Source organism: Mauremys mutica, chromosome 21, assembly GCF_020497125.1.
Source record: "Mauremys mutica isolate MM-2020 ecotype Southern chromosome 21, ASM2049712v1, whole genome shotgun sequence".
Lineage (NCBI taxonomy): Eukaryota > Metazoa > Chordata > Testudines > Geoemydidae > Mauremys > Mauremys mutica.
Window position 1 is genome coordinate 12277348 of NC_059092.1, and position 21114 is coordinate 12298461.

Sequence of the window (21114 nt, forward strand, 5' to 3'; positions counted from 1 at the left end):
TTTTTGTAGTACAATGAAGAATTTCCAGATGTTCCATTTGATTACTTTATTTTGACTGTATGCCCTATGCTTTTCTTGTGGCAGGGGATCTCAGTTAAATATTTCAAGAATGGCCCCCAATGTTACTCTTTTGAAGAGCAAAGGTCTTTAAAAAAATCCAGAAGGAAACAAAAGAAACTGATCTCTCAATATAACTACCTAAGAGAGTGCTGGTGTAAGAGGGTTATTGTGACCCCTTCCCAGAGACTGGGGGGATTAGCACTGGGCTATGGAAGCTTTCAATCATTGGGTTACTAGTTTGAGTCCAGCCTAGGTTAGTGGAGGCTCAGACATTTTGTTTAATGGAATAAAATTCTGGTTCTGGAGGTGGCAGGGCTGGTCCCGGTGAGGAACAGTGGGAGAGCCACACCTCCAACTCAACTTCCCAGAAGTAGGGTGACCAGGTGTCCAGTTTTCAGCTGGAACACCTGGTCAAAAAGGGACCCTAGTGGCCCCAGTCAGCACTGCTGACTAGGTCATTAAAGGTCCGGTCGGCAGTGCTGCAATGCTAAGACAGGCTAGTCCTATCTGTCCTAGCACCGCGCTTCGCTCTGGAAGCGGCCAGCAGGTCCAGCTCCTGGCGGGGGAGCCATGAGGATACGCATACCACCCGAGCGCTGGCTCCACACTTCCAATGGCTGGGAACTTCCCCACTAGTGTTAGACCTGCTGGATGCTTCTGGGGCACACGCAACGTGGTGTCAGGAAAGGCAGGCAGCCTGCCTTAGTCCTGCTGCGCCGCTGACCAGGAGCTGCCTGAGGTAAGGCCGTGCCCCAGCACTAAGACCCCTCCTGCACCCCAACCCCCTGCCCCAGCCCTGAGCCCCCACAAACCTGGAGTCCACACCTGCACCCCAAAGCTCTCATCCCCTGCCCCACCCCAAAGCCATCACCCTCCCTGCCCCCCCACCCCCTGCCACAGTCCAGAGCCCCCTCCCACACCCTGAACCCCTCATCTCCAGCCCAGAGCCCTCACCTCCGCCTGAACCTCAACTCCCGGCCTCAACCCGCAGCCCCCTCCCAGACTCTGAATCCCTCAACCCCATCCCCTAGCCAGAGCCCTCACCCTCTCCCACACCCCAAGTCTCTGCCCCAGTCTAGTGAAAGTGAGTGAAGGTGGGGGAGAGCGAGCCACAGAGGGAGGGGAAATGTGGTGAGCGGGGCCTTGTGGAGGGGGGGGGGGAAGCACCTCTTGGCAGAGGCAGGGCTAGGGTGTTCAGTTTTGTGCCATTAGAAAGTTGGCAGCCCTAGCCAGGCGGCCGTCTTCTCTACATATTTCAGCCAGTATTTCTTCTTCAGCGGGGCTCAATCCAGCTTCCTCTTTCCCCTCTCAGGACACAGCCCTGGGGTTTCAACATCCCCAAGGACTCGGCCCAGCTTGCTGCTCAGCTAGGCCTCCGTGTGGGGGCATTCCTACTTGAACCTGCCCACCACCACCTGGGCTTGGTCTGCAGCTTCTCCGGCCACTGCAGCTGCAGTGTGAGGGAGCGGAGCTCAGCAGGCAGCGCCCTTGGCACTGGTGGGTGACACTGGGCTGGATTACGCCCAGGACAGCCAGCATAGCTCCCTCAGGGAGGCACAATGCCCCTGGGGCTGCAGAAATGAATCTCCTCCCAGAACCCTGCTGCTCCCACCAGCTCCCACTGCCCAGGTAAAAGAGCAGGAGGGGAGGGTCAACCTCTGAGGACTACAACTCCCATGAGGCCTTGGGCTAAAGCGATTGCCTCAAACTACAGCTCCCATGAGGCCTTGGGAAAGGGGCGTACCTGGACTACTCCTCCCATAGTGCATTGGGGGACCAGCGACGGGCCGGAGTAGCCCGGTTCCCGCCTGTCGCGCGGGTGTCGTGACGCGCGCAGCCTGGCGCGCTCCGATGACGATGCGGCGGTGTCATGGCTGCTGTGCGGGAGAGAAGGTGAAGGTGAGAGGCCGGGAGAACGGGGCGGCGGCCGGGCCCGCGGGAGCGGGAGCTGGGGAGCGGGGCGGCGGCGGCGCAGAAGCGAGGACCGGGTAGCGGCAGCAGGCCGAGCTCGGGGAGCGGGGCCGCGCGGACACGCCCCCCGGGGAGCAGCTGTGGGGCTGGGTCTCCTCCACCCGTCGCGTACGAGGCCCTGCGGGCCCCCTCGTGTGCAGGGCGCGGGGCCGGGTCAGGGTGTGCACACTCACATGCACGTGGCACGCGGGCTCTGGGTGTGCATACTGTGTGCAGGGCACGGGAGGGCGGGGTTAGGGTGCACACTCACATGCGCGTGGCACGCGGGCTCTGGGTGTGCATACTGTGTGCAGGGCACGGGGAGGGCGGGGTTAGGGTGCACACTCACGTGCACATGGCACGCCGGCTCTGGGTGTGCATACTGTGTGCAGGGCACGGGGAGGGCGGGGTTAGGGTGTACACTCACGTGCACATGGCACGCCGGCTCTGGGTGTGCATACTGTGTGCAGGGCACGGGGAGGGCGGGGTTAGGGTGTGCGCACTCAGGTGTACAAGGCAGATTGACTTGGTGTGTGTGCTGGGTGTGCCCTCCCAGAGAGGGTGGTGGGGTCAGGGTATGTAATGCCCACATCAACCCCTATGCACAGTCATGCGTGCAAGACCCTGAACTGACTGCCCTGACAGTCACTCACCCTGAACCCTCCTGGGTCTGTGTGCACCATCTGATCTCGCTCCTTCTCCTCCCGTGACTGGGACAGGCTGGATCCACATTGCCCCAGGAGCTGCCAGACCCAGACCCACCCAGAGAAGTGAGCACTGTGGAAAGCAGTCATTGGCACGTGGGACAGAGGGAGCTGACCATGCCTGGCTTGTGAAAACTTAACACTCATCCTGAAAGTAAGCTAGGCTTGCAACCTCCCCCTCTTCCCCTTCCCCGGAGGGGCGGAGTCACTGGTTCATGAAAGGGCAGAAGGGATGGAGGGTGCGATGCTCCTATGGCACTTCACTATGGGTGTCTCTGTATGAGCTGTTGATGTAGTGGGCTACAGGCTTCCTCACAGTGTTAATCAAAAAGGATACTTCCCTCTTCCCAGTAGGGTCCCTCTGAAGGGCTTAGACTCTTTCATGTTGCAATGCAGTTGGATGTAGGGGCACTAGGGTGGGCTGTTAAAGTAACTTTTCTGAGATATTTATTTAGTAGCACTTTTAGGAATCTTGGGGTGATGCCTTTTGTCCTTCATTTCTGTCCATTGCCTGTGAAGCATCTCTGGCATTGGCTGCTATTGGAAGACAGGTTACTGGGCTAGATGGACCATTGATCTGACCCAGTATGGCCATTCTTATAATGGAATGCAGTAATGATTGTTCTGGTGCTATAGGGAGCTTCACCAATGCACTGTAATTGCTTTCGGAGACTGAAATTCAGTGTTTTTGCATCTGGTGTCTGTATGCTTGATTCTGTGCTCCAAAGGCATGGGCAGCAGAGTGATTTGGAGCACATGGCAGGGAGCCAAGAACTATGTTCTATTTTTGGCTCTGGGAAAGAGTCCCATCATCTGTTTGCCTCAGTTTTGTCATCAGTACAATGGAGATACAACACTTTTTCAACATCCGTATGAAATATTGTCTAACATTTGGAAGTACTCTAAAAAGTAAAATGCTATAAATTTCAAGAGACACAAAGTGGGTGATGTAATATATTTTAGTGGACCAACTTCTGTTGGTGAAAGTGACAAGCTTTCAAGCTTGCACAGAGCTTGTCTCTTTCACCAACAGAAGTTGGTCTACTAAAAGATATTACCTCACCCACCTTCTCTCTCTCCTATCCCAGGAACAACACAGTTACTTCCCATTTATGCTTGCAGTGTTGTTGTAACATTTTTATACTCCCAATACTTTTTTCTGAACTTTATCTATATTAGAAGGAAGTAGAGATTAGGAAAAAAGGAAGGATGACAAGTGGCTAGGTTATTAGCATGGTAAGTGGCAGGCCTAGATTCAGTTCCTTGCTCTGGAGTAGACGTCTGTCGCTGATTGTTCCATAATGTGTTCCGTGAGTTTCTCAGTGACCGTAGATTGGTGGCTTAAATACCATGTGAAACAAAAATCGCAATCAAATTTAGATTTTAAAATCTAAATTGTCCACACAAGAAATCTGGGTGGCAATAACCAGCATGAACCATATTGATCTGCTACTCCGACACTTATATTTGTGAAATATATAGACTCTTCGTAATAGAGTGTTCTTTAAAATGTGTTAGCTATTTTTAGCTGTTTGGGTAATAGACACATTAAAAAAAAAACTTGGGCAGGAATTAGCGTTTAAGAATTTGTATCATCTTAGATTTTTTTCCCCACAGCGCAATGTCCCTGTTGTTCACTCGCTCCAAGTCCATAGTTGCTGTAAAGAAGGATAAAAGACACATGGCCGAGGTAAATGCTTCTCCTCTCAAACATTTTGTCACTGCAAAGAAGAAAATCAATGGCATCTTTGAACAGTTGGCTGCATATATCCAGGAGAGTTCCACATTCCTGGAAGGTAAGCTGTATCCCTGAGTAGCCCGCCATCATGTGTACAGTAGTGCTTTATTTCAGTACGTCACACAAAAAATGCTAGATTAAATGCAATCACTGGACCTGTATATGTATAAAAGACGAAATTGCATCAAATTTGGATAAAGGTACAGGCTTCTGAATGTTCAAGTTGATCTCAGATTATAGTTGTCATTGAACTGATATTTAAAAAAAAAAATTAAGGAAATTAGTCTTGTACTAGGCTGCATTGGTTTTTTTCTGTCTTTAATTCTTTGATTCTTACAGTCCTGACATCTCGTTGCTGGCAACATGTGAATGTCACCTGTGACACTGCTGTGCATTTCTTAATCTGTTAATGCCAGAAATTGGCTTTAAGGCTCTTTGGGGTGTGAAATGTCAGCTGTGTGCTGTTCAAGGCATTCTTTTACGTGACAACCCTTAGAGTTAAGAGAGGGGGCATTGTTCAACAGCCAGTGAGACAGGCTTCAGGGCATAGGCAAGGTGTACTTGTTTGTGGCCCTCAAACAAGCAGGGTCTGACTGTCACGCAGATAAATATATAACTACACTCCAGAGACTTAGATTAGATTCATTCAGATTTATTTTGCTGTTGATACATTACTTCTGAAATTCAGGGGGACAATTTATTTGCATTTTAGAAACACACAGGAATGTGGAACTTGACCCTGTCACCACAGAAGAGCAGGTATTGGAGGTCAAAGGATACCTGTCAAAAGTCAGTGGCATTAGTGAGGTGCTGGCACGGCGACACATGAAAGTGGCTTTTTTTGGCAGGTGAGTTGGATAATTGTGTTGCCTAGACTCGTCTCAATGAAGCAACTGGGATCTTTAGGATCATGGCCAGTGAAAAGTATTTATAGGAACACAAACTGTCCAGACTCTGAAATGTAAAAGTCTGATCATCATTGGTATTCTCTCACTTTCGTTTAGAATCCCTCACTCTGTTTAGAAGTGGGTTCTAGCCCACGAAAGCTTATGCCCAAATAAATCCTTTTAGTACTGATTGACCAGCAAGTTGCATATGGCAGCTAATGCACTACGGTCGTATTTACACTGAGGGGCTGCTTCTGGCACAGTTCTGACAGCGTGAAGAGGTGTGATCGCCGATCAACATATCTGAGCTGGCAAAAGCCCCAAGAATACACTCAGACACACCAGCAAAACTGCACCATTAGTGGTATGGCTTGTTTTGCTCAGGGGAGATAGAATAATCTATACTGAACAAAACACCCACATTAGGAATGCTCTTCTGGTGTAGTATTTCAGTATTCCTATACCGATAGAATGCTTCTAATACATGACCTACCACTTTCTGGATCTGATTGGGACATTGAGATTTGAGTGGCTGTAATATGCAAAGAGCACAGCTGTGTCTTGAGAGCCCCAATGACTCACTCTGCATTTAACCCCAGGACAAGCAATGGAAAAAGCACAGTGATAAATGCCATGCTGTGGGATAAAGTCCTTCCCTCAGGCATTGGACACACCACTAATTGTTTCCTGCGTGTGGAGGGGACGGATGGTCACGATGCCTTCCTACTTACTGAAGGCTCAGAGGAGAAGAGGAGTGTCAAGGTAAGTTCCTAAGTAGTATATGATGATGATGGACTTTGACCCAATCTAAGAGATTTCAGAAAGGAATTTTCTCTTGATAAGGGTAATCTCAGTAATGTGTTGAGGAATCCTGCCCTTGAGTAGTTCCTAATAAATGGAGCTCTTTCTCAGCAGGGACATGTGTGCAGTTTTATGGGGCAGCCCCTTTTTCAGAAAAGGGAGAAAATAACTCTCATTTGGGTCTTGACTTATTCTTGTCTGTGAATATTTCAGGGCGGGGAGATAATTATTCTAGCAGTTATCAGACATTAATAACATACTCCTGTCGATCTTTTCTTGCTCCCTCCCTTCCCTTTGACAGACAGTCAACCAACTGGCTCATGCTCTCCATCAAAATGAATTTCTGAATGCTGGCAGCCTGGTCAGTGTGATGTGGCCCAATTCCAAATGTCCTCTCTTAAAGGATGATCTAGTGCTTATGGACAGGTGAGAGATTTCACTCTTCCTGTACAGAGACTCTGATGTGAAGTGACCTGGAAGCAGAGCTGAGAAATGCAGATGGAGTGCCACTTAATAATTCCTTCATTTCCTGAACTAAATAGCCCCAGAACACAGTGTAGCTCAAGTATGGACATTAGCTGCGCTGAGCAGCTACACCTTTTGAAAGCATCTTTTGTAAGAAAATGTAATGTGCTGCTTTCTTCTTCTTCTTTGGAGAATGACTAATTGTATTTTTGAAGTTTCACAGCTCTCGTGACATGTTTTTCTGTTATCTGTAGCCCTGGCATTGATGTAACCACAGAACTGGACAGCTGGATTGACAAGTTTTGTCTGGATGCTGATGTATTTGTGTTGGTGGCAAACTCTGAGTCCACGCTGATGCAAACGGTAACTCGAATTCCACTTGTAAATGCTTGCTGGTTTGGGGTAAATGCTTTGACATTTTGCATATCGATATGTGATTTCCTTGTTTAGGAGAAGCAGTTCTTCCACAAAGTGAACGAGCGTCTGTCTCGCCCCAACATTTTTATCCTGAATAACCGCTGGGATGCATCAGCTTCAGAACCTGAATACATGGAAGAGGTTTGTGCCATATTTAAATTGGTGTTCACTCAAACTGGGATCCGTTCTGTGAGCCGAGGAGTGGCTAGCGGTAAGAGAGGATGATTCTCTTACAGTCTGGACTTTGCTTACCATAATGAGGAGTCATCTGGCAGACAGTATGGTCTAATGGTTATTGTCACTGACATTTTTGGGGACCTGTGACAGATCACTTAATATCTTCATGCCTCAGTTTATGTATTTGTAAATGGTTAGAGTATTCAACTATCCCACAGGGGTTTTGTGAGGCTTAATGTATGAAAAGTGCTTTGAGACCCACAAAGGAGCTATAAAAGAGCAAAATATTTTTATTGTAGACTTGTATTGCTATATAGGGCCTGCAGGGGGCATCTGGTTGCCTGATCCTGTTGAATGCAATGGTGTGGACTATCAAGCAGACTTTAAAACAGTGTGTCTGGGTGGGTTTATCCTTCAGGTCCGTCGACAGCACATGGAGCGCTGCACCAGTTTTCTAGTGGATGAACTGGGTGTGGTGGATCGAGCGCAGGCTGGGGACCGCATCTTCTTTGTGTCAGCGAAGGAAGTGCTAAATGCCAGGATCCAGAAAGCTCAAGGGATGCCGGAAGGAGGTAGGAAAACTACCAGCTCTGTCTTTCATTTCATTTGTGCGGGAAGGTAAAGATTGTCTTATCTCAAATAATCAATTGGTGATTTAACTAAAAAGTGGGGGAGTGAAGAGAAGCCAAAATTAAACAAGAGGGTATCTGGCAGGTCAGTAGAACCAGCCCCAGAGATGTTTCTGCCTTTCCTGCTGGTGCTTCAAATTCTCTGTTCACTTTCTGTAAATTTGCCCTGGTAACCTTGTGTCCTCCACCTTGCCCTAGGTGGAGCATTGGCAGAAGGATTTCAAGTAAGAATGTTTGAGTTTCAAAACTTCGAGAGACGATTTGAGGTGAGCACTACAGTCCTCTTGAGGGGGTGGAAAAGAATGGAGCCTGTAACTTTGGGCTGTTGACAGTAAATGATGCAGAAGAGAGGTCTATGTTAATGCCTCTGGTCGCTGCTGATTTTCTGATGGCTGCCTCTGTATGCACAGGAATGCATCTCACAGTCTGCAGTGAAAACAAAGTTTGAGCAGCACACAGTGAGAGCCAAGCAGATTGCTGAAGATGTTCGCCTTATCATGGACTCTCTGCATATTGCTGCCCAGGAGCAGAGGTGAGCAGCTGCAGAGACTCAGTGCACACAAGACTGAAGCTTGCACTGAATATTTCTGGGAGGGAGTCTGGGAAACATGAGTATCAGGCCTTTGCTTTTAAAATCACAATAGAGCATACAAAATTTCTAGGGACAGGAGGACACATACCATTACTCCTGCATCTAATGTATAATTATGGAGAAACCCCCTATCTCTCCTGTATGCTACTTGTGTGTAACGTGTCTTAGATATTGTTAGTGCCTGTCCTTGGGAAAGAGAATCTCTGCTCCCCCCCAAATGTCTTACCTCTGGGATTCCATTTAGCTTGAAGATCAGAGATGTGCGGATGCTTCTTTCTGATAGGCACCTTCTTTTCTCAGGGTTTACTGCCTGGAGATGCGAGAGGAACGACAGGAGCGCTTGGGTTTTATTGACAAACAGCTGGAGCTGCTCACTCAAGACTACAAGATGAAAATAAAACAGATCACAGAAGAGGTAGAAAGACAGGTAAGGAACAGGTGCTTTGTTGGCCTAGAGGCCAATCAGAGGGATGAAAGGAAAGGTGTGACGGGTTGACTGGAAGATGGGAGGCGGATTAGGAGCTGAGAAAACACAACATACTGAATAAGCACTGAAGTCACACGTTCTGCTAAAACATATGTGGTGGAGGTATTGCTGTAGGGGTAACCGGTTTATCTGTGTGTTGCTGCTTATTAGCAAATCAATCTTTCTAACAGCTTTTTTCAGCTATCCTGGGAATAATCTTGAGTTTTCTCTGCTAGTGTTCCAGATAACCCTGTACATACAGTATGTGGTTGCACTTTCAGGTGTCGAATGCAATGGCTGAAGAGATTAGGCGGCTCTCAGTGTTGGTAGATGACTACCAGATGGATTTCCACCCATCTCCAGTGGTCCTCAAAGTTTACAAGAATGTGAGTAATGACACTGGCTTTTAACATGTTGGACCACCCACCTAAACAATTTTGTTTCTTGCTCTGATGACTCAGAAATTGCCACCAGCTGTTCAAAATACGTAACTTTCAAGTGCACAGGGCTTAGGCACAGTTTTTTGTAGTGTGGAAATTATTAGTTCATATTTGTCTCTTGTGCTTTGAGGGTTTCATTATATCCCAGAAAAGGAACCGGGGCTTTCCAAACTAACCTAGTGGTAATAGACTGGTATAAAAAAATATATATAGTATTTAATTGCAGGGTATGACGGTAAGGCACTAGTTGTCTTAGTATCTTGTTTCACTTTGTATGGTGTAGATGAAATGTAAACAGCATTTTCACCAAAGCAGAGGGCATATGGTCAGTTCTATTTTTCCTTGCCCCCTCTTGCAATATTGGACTACTTTTAACAAATGGCGGGATTGGGGGCGGACAGAATGTATGCTTCCTATTTTGAACTGCCTGTTTTGGCGATTCCAGCACCTGCAGTTAACGAGCAGTCTGGATAATGATGCATCTTGTCTGGATTTGCTTCAGTGTCAGCCTCTGTTTTCTGTCTGTTTCAGGAACTACATCGACACATTGAGGAGGGTTTGGGCCGTAACATGTCAGATCGATGTTCTAATGCCATCACTGGTTCCCTGCAAACCATGCAACAAGAAATGATAGGTCAGTACAGCATGTAAAGAACCAGCCCTTACTACAGACAAATGAGAATAAGTCTAGCATGGCAATTGTGTCCATGCAAGTTTAGATGGGCTGTGAGGGCTGATGAACTGGTTGCAACTTCTCAATTAATAATGCCTTGTTTAGTGAGACTGTAGTTCAGAGTGTCTGCATGGTCCCTCTTAAATACCTGTTTTCAGGGGTTTTCCGTGTCATGAAACTCATTCTGGATTGAAACTTCACACCCACCTCCTCTGCTTGGGAGCAGTTTGTTCTATACAATTTCAAAAACAATAGAACTTTTGATGAGGCTTATGCAGCAAAAATGCAGTGGCACTAACTAAAAGGCTTGCAGATCTTGCTGTGACAAGATGCTCTGGACAAGACCTCATTGCAGGAATAGGAATCTTCTCCGTGTTACCGCAAAAAGGTTTGATATTGTGATGTGCACAGTTTGCAATACTTTCAGTTAGTCCCACTGCAGGGGCTTTTTGCCGGTTGCTCTAGCAAAGCTCCCGCCCACAGCTGGTAGGAACCATACTTTTCTTGAAGCAGTTTCAAAATTATTTTATGAAACATAGTTTATTGTTTAGTGTGGTCAAGACAAAGTGGCCATTTGTTTTAAATAAAACCAAATGGTGGAGATTTGATGCATTTGCCTCTTTTAATGTCAGAGCATGTGCTAATTTATATAATGGAAGGGGTAAACGATACCTCTGGCAACTTCTGTGCAACAGAGATTCTCAGACTATGGTTCATAGACTGCAGTGGTCCATAGATTAGAGGGAACTATCCGCAGACCACCTGAATGGTGCTCACAGACCACTGGTGGTCCACAGACCACTGTTTGAGAACCTCTGCTCTAGGTAACTGTGGGGAAGTGATAGGGGAAAGAGGAGAGAAGCAGCAAGGGAAGGGTCCACAGAAGGATCTCTCACAAAGTGGTCTATAAAATGGAAAATTGGAGAATGACTGCTCTGGGGAACCTTAGTGCCATATTTGGCCATAATGAATTTCAGATCCTACCAGTTGTTCTGGGTCAGGTTTGGGTGCGTTTTTTTGTTTGTTTTTTATTATTATTATTTATTATTATTTTTTTTAAGAGACACCAATTAACTGATAAACAAGGTAAGCACAGAACTGAGAGCTTGTTTGATTCCAGTCATGGCCATTCGTAATTATGCTGACGTTTTTCCTATCCTCTCCCATTTCTCACCTGCAGATGGTTTAAAGCCCCTTCTCCCAGTCTCTCTCCGGGGTCAGATAGACATGCTGATCCCCCGGCAATGCTTCACACTCAGCTATGACCTGAACTGTGACAAGCTTTGTGCCGACTTCCAGGAGGACGTTGAATTCCATTTTTCTCTTGGCTGGACAATGCTTGTGAATAGGTTTTTGGGACCAAAGAACAGTCGCCGGGCCTTGATGGGCTATAATGACCAGGTGTGACATCTCATTAAATGTTCAGTGGGTCAGTAGTAGATACTGGGTTTCACTGAAGACTTCAGTGGCTGTCAAAGCTCTGAAAGAAACAGCTGTGGCTTGCGTTCTCCCTTTTATCTGCGGCTTTTTTTCTTTTTCCCTTCTAATTAGATTCAACGTCCTTTACCTTTAACCCCAGCGAATCCCAGTCTGCCTCCCCTACCCCAGGGTTCTATGACCCAGGAAGAGCTCATGGTGTCTATGGTGACTGGATTGGCATCACTGACTTCCAGAACTTCCATGGGGATCCTCGTGATTGGTGGAGTGGTGGGTTGAAAATCTCTGTACAGACAATTGTTTCTCAGAGCTAGTTGTGCTGTTTGATTTGGAGAGTTATTTAGACTGCAGGCTTCAGTCAGTAACTGATGTGATATTCATCCATCGTGGAGCCTAGAGCGAAGTGTTGTATCCCAAGGAACATCAAAAGGGAGAGATCCACTGAACTATTGCACTTGAAGTTTGGGGGTGGATTCAGGGCTGTTAAGATTAAAATAACACTTTCAAAGCACATTACAAACATTAACTACTACTCTTCTGAGCCTGGGTGGTAAGTAAGTATTATTCCCATTTCAATGGCGGGGAAGCTAAGACAGAGGTGGAGGCTGAAACTTTCGCAATCAGTCTCTGGTTTTGTGTACTTCCACTTTTGGGATTCCCAACTTCAGATATTTTGGGCTGTTTTTTTTTCACCCAGAGTTGCTGAGTTCCTGCAGTTCCCATTGATTTGGGGTTGTGGGTGCTTAGCTCCTTCAAAAATAGGCTCTACGTGCCTCAAGCTGGGCATCCAAAATTAGAAGTCGAGAGAATTGGCTGAAGTTGCACAGCAAATCCTTTCTAGAGCAGGAGCTAGAGTCCAAGGCCCTAGTCCATATATGGAAGATCTCTTTAAGAAGCTCTTGCTTAATTGCCTACACTTCAGAGACAGGAATACCATGAAGAGGAAAGGGATCCCTTACACTTATGGACCTTTTTCAAGAGTTTTCTGTTCCATTGTAAGAATTTAGCATCATTCTTGGCTGATGACTTACTTATGCCACCTTTCTACTGTGCTTATTGCAGGTCTGGAAGGCTGTGGGCTGGAGATTGATTGCTCTCTCTTTTGGCCTTTACGGGCTCCTGTATGTATATGAGCGCCTCACTTGGACTATGAAAGCGAAGGAGAGAGCCTTCAAACGCCAGTTTGTGGAGTATGCGAGTGAGAAACTGCAGCTCATTGTCAGCTACACAGGCTCCAACTGCAGCCACCAAGTCCAACAGTGAGTTGCCTCAATTCAACTAATCTCTCTTAAATAACACCATTTTCAAGGTACTCTCCATTAAGCCACGTAAGGCCAGCTGTCACCCTGGCTACCACATGACAGGTCTGTTGTACGTAGTCTGTACTCCCAGGTCTAAAAATGTACAGTGACGGATGAGCATGCATTGAAACTTTATCACATGTATTTCTAAAGCACCTGTCGTCATAGTAACCTGGTGCTTTTAAACATGAGTACTAATACTTCAGGAGTATCAAGTTCTGAAGTTCCTATGCCACTGTCCAGAACTTGCAGTAAATTCCCTGTCGTCCACTGACTGTGAAATGTTCTGAAGCGGGAATGGGAAGGGAGAGTGTCAAGCGAGGCTTGCTGGAGGTGGTTTAATCAAATCATTGCACAGTGTAAATACCTTTTGAGTTTGATCTCTTCTCTCTTCCCTCCTCTCTCCATTTTCTAGGGAGCTTGCTGGGACATTTGCTCACTTGTGTCAGCAGGTGGATGTCACACGGGAGAATCTTGAGCAGGAAATTGCTGCCATGAATAAAAAAATTGAAATCTTGGACTCATTGCAGAGCAAAGCAAAACTGCTCAGGTGAGATCTTTGCTTCCTGACAGCAAATTCATGGAGAACTGTCTGTATTCTGTGCCATCTTTAGCGGAGTCACAATTACATGTAATGTAAAGATTTCCCTGGACTGTTTAGGTCAGAATGTGCCTTACTGTAGCATCAACTCACTCCTGCTTGGAAGTGAAGTAAACATGCTCCTTGTTCTCTGAATCTTCCAAAGAGCCAATGCGTGTTCCTAAGGGACCAGATCTTACATTGCTTCTGAACAGAGATCTGTTGTATGTCCTTTTGTGTAGATGGCATTGCCTTTGTTCAGCCTGTAAGAAGAGAGGGTTCCAGGGATGTTCCTGGAGCTTTGGTAGCAGTTGGGTTGTTACCCTCAGCCTCTTCCTTTCTTCTGTAGGAAAAACTGATTTTTTTCCCCTACACTGCCAGACATTTTTAGTCATCTGGCGCTAGTCAGATATCTGGGACTTCACCATTTTCTTCTGACTCTCGATCTGGTCAGGATCATCACAAACCCAAGAAAACTATGGGTACTACAAGATCCTTCAGGACCACTCGTATCTCCTAAAATGAGACAAAGGGCCTTTTCCCCTCCTCATTGCAAGGCATGTGAGTTTCTGCTGCTCACCTTCATTCCAGATGGGCAGGGAGCTCCCCTCTCAAATATTCCACTCCCACAAACAGTGGATGAGATCACTTTAAACTTGCAACTAGGATTTTGGTTTGAACCCCAAAACTTATAGATCACTGTCCATGCAAGCTCCCTGACCTAGAGTAGAGACACCTAGTTATGGGACTCTTTGGCAGCTCTCTCCATTCTTTGCCAGTCGTGCATCCCTTTCATACCTTTTCAGACTAGAGTGGGCAGTGAATGTGAACTAACTTCAATGCATAGGCCTAACTGAGACTTTTTTTCTTCCTTCTTGCAGGAATAAAGCAGGCTGGCTGGACAGTGAACTCAACATGTTCACGCATCAGTACCTGCAGCAGAGCAGATAATGTGAGAAGGCAAAAAACCATTTCCCTTCAGTGCTCTCTTAACTGCTGCAGAGAACATGGTGGGTGATGGAATCCCTAAGGAGCACGAGCAAAAGCAAGCTGTTGCGTGGTCTATCACCATGTGAACAACGGGATTCTTCTTTCCCCTATCATGTCCAACCTCTCAACACACCTCTCTTCTTGCCTGCCAGGGAGATTAGGAGGAATTTCTGCTTCATACACTTACAGGAGGCTTTTGTAATGCAGAACGAAGTAGGGTAGTTTGTCAGTTGTTGGAAAAAAAAAAAAATCTCACTAGTCACCAAAGTTCATCAAGTTCAAAACTTCCCCCTTGATGAATTATCACCTTAATATGTAAAGATGGATCTTGATAATCCTTTGAGGTAGTCACAAGATCAGATATGTGTGTGAAAAGCGTCATCTAAACGCAGGCCATTGCCCCCTCCTCCTCCCACACATCTAGAGGCCCATATGTCACTCTAACAGACCATGCAGAGACCTGTCCACACTTCTTCGTTACTCTTCAATTGCAATACAGCGGGGGAGAGACTTGCTGGAGAGAGAGCGGAAGAGAGACTTGCTGCTCTTTTTCTTTCCATGGAGAAGTGTCAGTGCAAATAAGACCCAGGAGCAGAAAACAAATCATTTTTTTGATTGTGGGTTGGGATCCTGCTATAGTAAATTTCTTCTCCTGGTCTTTTTGGGTTTTGGGCATCTTCCTCCTGCAAGCTCTTCAGTTTAAGAAAGCTCTTTGCCTAGCCCTGTGTTACTTGAGAGACAAATCATGGCAGAGACAAAACTGACTGACTGTCGTCATGTAGTTATTGTGGAGTTAGTGGAATTAGGAGTTGCATTTGGTGACCTGGTAAATTGGTATCTTATTGAGAAAGATAAGCAGGATCTGAGATGGGCCAGTCGGCAGGGTGTGAATAGCTACTTTATGAAATATATAGACAAATGTGTTTTTTAAAAGTGCGCGTTTTGGGATGCAGGCTTCTGGAATTCCATTATCACTACATGGCCTTTAGGACAGGGTAGATTACAAGCTGTAGGAGATCTTGCTTCATGTAGAGCTTCTATAGGATGTTACTGTCTGCATTAATATGGTTCCATTGGGGGGGAGTTAAACAGAATGAAGATGGGCTGATCCAGTGCAGCTCATATGGCGCCAAGGAGTCGTGTATTGGTGTGGGAATTCCATGCCAGGGAAGCAATGGGTCACCATAACTTTCTAAGCTTTGCTTTATTTGTAAACAGATCAGATTGGTTTTGGGGTTTGCCCTAAATGCAGTTTAATTCTGATCATATTCAGAACAATGTGGTCCTGACCCTGTTACCATTGAAACTGGGGGGTAAAACTCCTACTGATTTCAATAGCAGCAGGATCAGGTTCCCCGCCGTTTGGGGAAAATGCTTCTCCACCATGTGTAGTGATGGGGCTTTTCTTTTTCCCATGGCATGTCTCCAGAAGTCAGAGATGTCTCCAAAGAATCCAGAATGAAAACTCTAAGGAGGTCCCAGCTGAGGTTAGAAAGACTGAAGGGAGTTTGTCATATTGACAATGATACTTGAAAATGGTATCAACAGGCTTTAGAATGATTTCTTGCTCAAGTACAGATGTCGATACCCATGTGCCAGTAACCAGCGTACTTGCTTCTCATCTATTCCCGGAAAGGAGGAGGGAGATGTTATCCGGTGTCTGAGGGAGGATAAATAGTGAAGTAGCATTAAGCCAGTTAGGTTATTTTAACCTCAAAGCACTAGGATTTGGGATTTTCCAGTGGATTAGCACAGAGTGTTAGTAGACTGAGTGTTCTGTTAAGTTCTTGTCACAAGAAGCAAGTCAGTTGCATTTTGGGATGGAAGGGAGGGGAATAGATTCTGCCAGGGGATGGATCAGGGCATTAGCTATGGGATAATGGAACATTTCACTTCTAGCTTGCTGGTTTGAATCCAACTCCAACTGGAAAGTCATGGCCTTCTGATGGCTCTTCAGTAGCCTTTGGGGAATGAGAATAATTTAGTCTGTTTCCTAAAGAATGTGCGTTTGCATCAAAGTTGCCATCACAGCTTGCAGTAACTTGTTCCTGAGCTCAAAGACTGAATAGGAAAAGAGACTGAATTCTTGCCTCTGCAGGTGGTTTCTCCAGGTCATTGTTGTGGGTGTATGTGTAAACAGAGGCAGCAGCAGCAGCATGTTCTGTTGATAAACACCCTTCAGACTGCAGGGCTGCTAATCCAGCATTACAGCAGGCTGTATGGTTTGAAACAATAGGCAGATCCCTGCTGCAGTAGGAAATTCTTTGTTCCCGAGTGCAGGAAGGATAATGCTGTGTTACATGGGGCCTCTGGAAAGTGTTGATGTGACTTTCTGGGACGTTCACCGCTTCAAGTGGCCAGGTCTTTGTGCAGACCCTAGGAGATAATCTAATAAGTGGCATAGGCTTCAAATCAGATAGTATATTGTGGTCTTTGAACCCCCTTTAGAGGATGGTAGAAGCGAAACAGGGTATCTTGCTATTGAGTTGATATTGCTAATGCTTTCTTCAGAGATTTTTGGTGAGTTGGGCATTCTCACTATAGCAGTGAAACCCCTCGCTCTACAGGCCAGATAAGAATTACTTGAACCTTTTATAAAGCAAAATTGTTAACGCAGGCAGAGAAATGTTAAGAGCATCTAACCCTAGCCACCTACAGTCTGGAGAAGATTGCCTTATGCATGTTATATTAACAGAATCAAAGTTAAACATAATTGCCATTTAATTTGATTCTTCTAAAACTAAAGCAAAGTACAACTGAACTCCTTTAATACAGACGGGTGGAAGAGTTCACAGTGTTGCTGTATATTATGGAGACAGTTCGCCTCTGCCTCCTAATGGGGAGTGATCAACTCTTATGTATGAGAGCAAAGGATTGCAAGAACAGACTCCTCCAGGTTCATATTAAAGAAGTTTGGCTAAATGCACTTTATTTTATTGCTGCTAATTTACTTTTTTTTTTTTCTTGGTTATTTTTGGTGTTGAGTTGATGGAACTCTTAAATCCTCTTAACAGTGAGTTTTCTCTCTGCTGTATTTAAGATGATACATTTGCATGAATTATTCCTGTATCAATGCCGTTAACATTGGAAACCAAAATAAAAATGAATTGGGGGGGGAAAAATTGTGTGTGTCTGTCCTACTATCTCGATACAAAATCTTCATGAGCTAGTTCAGTAAATTCTGAAGAAAACGTGCTTTGGAGCAACAGTGAATAGCTCTTATTCATCATTTGTTGTTAATAGCCTATTGTTGATCATTTTATATTAACCACTTGGGAGTTCTCCACTGTACTGTCTTCACAGCAAAACTTGGCAGGCCCAGATGTATGAGATCATTTTATCTCATCGGGTGGGATTCGAGTCTGAGAAGGAGGAACTGAATCAGTGATTTCTTGAGAAGATTGCCTGAACTATTAGTGGTTGACTAATGCTATGTAAAAGTTAATCCTCACATCATCGGACAGAGGTTAAAGGCCAGATTTCCAGGAATGTTTGACCAACTGGGGCGCCTGCTGACTTCAGTTGGGAGTTGCGGGTGCTTAGCACTCCTGAAAAATCAGAGCCAGAGTAATGCATCCAAGGCTACAGCACACGAGTGTTTCCGTGGTAGGGGTTTGAGCCTTTTCACTTGAACTGTGTCTAGATTTTGTGAAACATAAGGTCAGAAATGGAGACCATTCTGACAACTAATAAAATGCCTCATACCCTTGAAGATATACTCATCTCACGTGTGTGTGTATTGTCCCTGACCACCTTGTGCATACCCCAGCCAGCCCTGCGCTATTACCCTGACCTGATTTGGGTGATATTTGCTCATTCAAAATAGCTCTCCAGGTTTGCCCTAAATTAATTACTAACTAAAGAACTTCCTTTGTACGCCTCCTTCCCAGGCTGCCCTAGCGAAGGTAATGGAAGACATGCTTCCAGACAAGGGAATGTGGTGTCTGAATTGGATTTATGAGCAAACTGAATCCCTCCTCATCCCACTTCCTAAGCCTGGCTTCTGTTTCCATCAGCCCTGCCGTGTTCTGGGTAAGGGATTGGGCAAACCTTAGGGAGTGGGGGCTGTTTGCAGCCTGAGAGACTTGGATCTTCACCCTGCGCCCCAGGGCCAGCGTGATCCCAGCCAGTGTTTTCCCCAGGAATTGAAATTAGGAGGGGTGTTCAAATTTACGGGTGGGAGGGGTCAGGGCTGATGAGGAGTGAGACGGTGAGGGTGGGCTGTATGCACCATACTGAAAAATGTTTCATGACCATTTTATTAGATTTAACTCATGTTTTAAATCATCACACACATTAAAAGTTGGCTACTCAAGCCGTCTATGAAGCACTACATCTACATCCTTCTTGGTTTCTTCTTATAATTTTGCACAACTGTTAACAAAATTCTTGAGTGCAATGCATTCATCTTTGGTGGCTTCTCATGTGTCTGGTACTCCTGTTCCTTCAATTGATATGCTCATTAGTTCATTCACATGATCAGGCAGAAAGCAACTTCTCTCAGAACACAATTCTATTCAATGATGAAAAACAATGCTCAACTGTAGTTTTTGTGACTGGGAGTAGCAAGAGATGAATTCCTACTTCTTTCATCCCAGGAAACAGCACAAAGATCAGGTTGAGCCACTAGTGATGATGATAAAAAAAAAAGTTGAAGTCAAATCTTCATTCATTTGTCATGATATTCCACTCTGTGTTCAAATTCTCTATTCTGTCCTGAGCACAGGGCAGCCCCATTGCTGGTAGTGCCTCATTCCACTCAACTGTCGGTGTTTTATAGACCAGGATCTGTAAAAGCTATATAGAGGTTGAGTTGAATCTAGAAGTCACTGTTGTAGTTTAAGAATCAAGTCTGTACTTTTTCAGTTGTCTTAACAAATAGTTCTTGTCCTTTTCACTTGAAGACATTTTATATTGAATCCTTATTAGTCAACTTCTGGATTTAAGTCTTTGCTTTTTCGGGTACTTTTTCAATGGATAGCTCTCTGATGGATCCAAATGTAGCTTCTATTACTGGACAAAGATCTACTACTATTGTAGCAGATGCCTGGATGGCATTGTTTAATTACCCAAGTGGTTTCAACAGTAGACTTGCAAGAGAGAATGGCACTAGGTTTCTCTGAACGTAGTAGCAAAAGTAATCCACCAGCCTCACTATTTAGATCCATCCCATCTTGGTAGCTGCTTTCCAAAGCCAGTAATAACGGTTGGAGTAATTTTAAGACAACAGCCAAGGATCGCTCATGAGAAAGCCAGAGGGTTTTCCCAGGTTGGACTAATTTGAACTTCAGTCGCAGTGTATCTTCTATATTTTCCAAGATATTCAGTCTTTTTGGACTCTTGCTGAAAAAATATAATGAAGATATTAAATGTATAGCTTTTAAAATGTCTTTTGAAGAGTCTGCAGCTCGTATTAGCGCTAGTTGAAGTAGGTGGCCTCTGCAGTGTGGATAGGAGAGATTAGGGTTATACTTTTCACTGAGCAAAGCTTATACTCCACTATGTCTTCCAGAGAAGTTTGCAGCTCCATCAAATGCACAAGCAGCCATCTGTTTGGGGTCCAACTGACAAGCATTTAACTCTAAGATGTGGGATGTCACAGATGCAGCCGATGTGTCTTCTATAACTTGAACATCTAGAAATGTATCTACTGGCCTACCACTGACATCAAGATAACATACACAATGACTTGATGCCCATTTGCATCGGTGCATTCATCAGCCATGTATGCAAATTTTTTTAATGTGGTGAGAGAGGTCTTCACTTTTTCAACTGTTGAGTCTTTCACTGTTGCTCCACATGCTTCTAGCCAGTCAGCTGAGTTTCTTGCAGAAAGAGAGTGAGCATTTGCTGCTCTTGTTCGGAATCAGTGTTCAACTTCAGGATGAAAAAGTGACAGTGCCCTTAATGTTGGCCTCCAGTTTGTAGTGTGAGTTCTCTTGTTTAAATAGAAAGTATGATGCCACAGCTATGTTTGTTCGCATGAACTGTGTTGTAGCTCCACCCTTCTTAACAGCCTCATTAACACTCACCAGTGTTGTCCTTGGTCAGTGGAGACTCAGAGTTCAGAGGTGATTTCACATGAGTTCACCTCCCAGGTGGGGGCCAAGAAGGCACCTTGCTCATTCCTCCAGCTGTTCAGAGTTCGCTCTGGCCACTTGTGCCATTGTTCACTCCATTGCTCTGTTGCCAATGGCCCTGTGCCATTACCTGCTGATGTGACCTGCCACTGTGACCTCTGCGAGTTAGTCTCTTGAGGTTCAGCCCAGCTCTCAGTGGGGAATCTCGCTGGCAGTGCAGACTGGGCCGTCTCTTCCACAGAAACATGTCCCACAGCAGGTCTACGCACTTAGCTGAAATGACTGATAATCAGGTCTGTAGTGGTCACTTAACAAAACAGAAGACCAGCGATGGAGCCTAATCAATTCTCTTTAAACAGTGGAGAGGGGCAGGTCAGCTAGTACTTGTGACTCATGCAGACATCAAGCAAAACACCTATTCCTACCCTTTCTCGGTGCCCTCAATCAGCACAGGCTAAGTACAGTTCTACTGCCCTTTACTCCTACAATAACAACAACAACATTTCATTACCCCCTTGCATTCAAGTGATTTGTAACCCAACTCCAGCCAAAATCTATCACTTGGGCAACACAGCTCTGTTTGCTGGATACCTAGGTAGTTTAGGTGTGAATGTAAATACATTCTGGTCCTGAAGCCTTTTCCCCTCAGCTCATCACTAGCTGTCAGGGAGGGCTCATTTAGACTTGGCTTACAAATCAGAATTTGAAATTATTAAGTTGGCCAATG

General features: G+C 45.5%; 1 protein-coding gene and 1 long non-coding RNA gene across 4 annotated transcripts; one reads left to right on the forward strand and one right to left on the reverse strand.

Annotated features, from left to right (window-relative positions):
• Positions 1–1831: 1831 nt before the first annotated feature.
• On the forward strand, positions 1832–18038 carry MFN2 (mitofusin 2). Of its 3 annotated transcripts, none has more exons than XM_044996300.1 (19): positions 1832–1959; positions 2730–2868; positions 4330–4510; positions 5165–5300; positions 5939–6101; positions 6442–6566; positions 6860–6968; positions 7056–7163; positions 7618–7771; positions 8027–8094; positions 8239–8360; positions 8721–8847; positions 9168–9272; positions 9858–9960; positions 11180–11400; positions 11551–11706; positions 12499–12695; positions 13153–13287; positions 14199–18038. In XM_044996300.1, exons 3-19 carry the CDS (start codon positions 4336–4338, stop codon positions 14266–14268), a joined length of 2274 nt encoding a protein of 757 aa, XP_044852235.1. In that variant the 5' UTR covers positions 1832–1959; positions 2730–2868; positions 4330–4335; the 3' UTR covers positions 14269–18038. The 3 variants fall into 3 exon arrangements, with proteins under 3 accessions (XP_044852235.1, XP_044852237.1, XP_044852236.1); XM_044996301.1 differs by having other exon boundaries at positions 1933–1953; XM_044996302.1 differs by lacking the exon at positions 11551–11706.
• LOC123354345 lies at positions 5146–11290 on the reverse strand. The gene is made up of 4 exons (XR_006574732.1): positions 11174–11290; positions 9775–9932; positions 8647–8801; positions 5146–8254 (listed from the first exon to the last, which is right to left on the reverse strand). It is a non-coding gene; the product is annotated as an uncharacterized LOC123354345 (long non-coding RNA).
• Positions 18039–21114: the final 3076 nt, after the last annotated feature.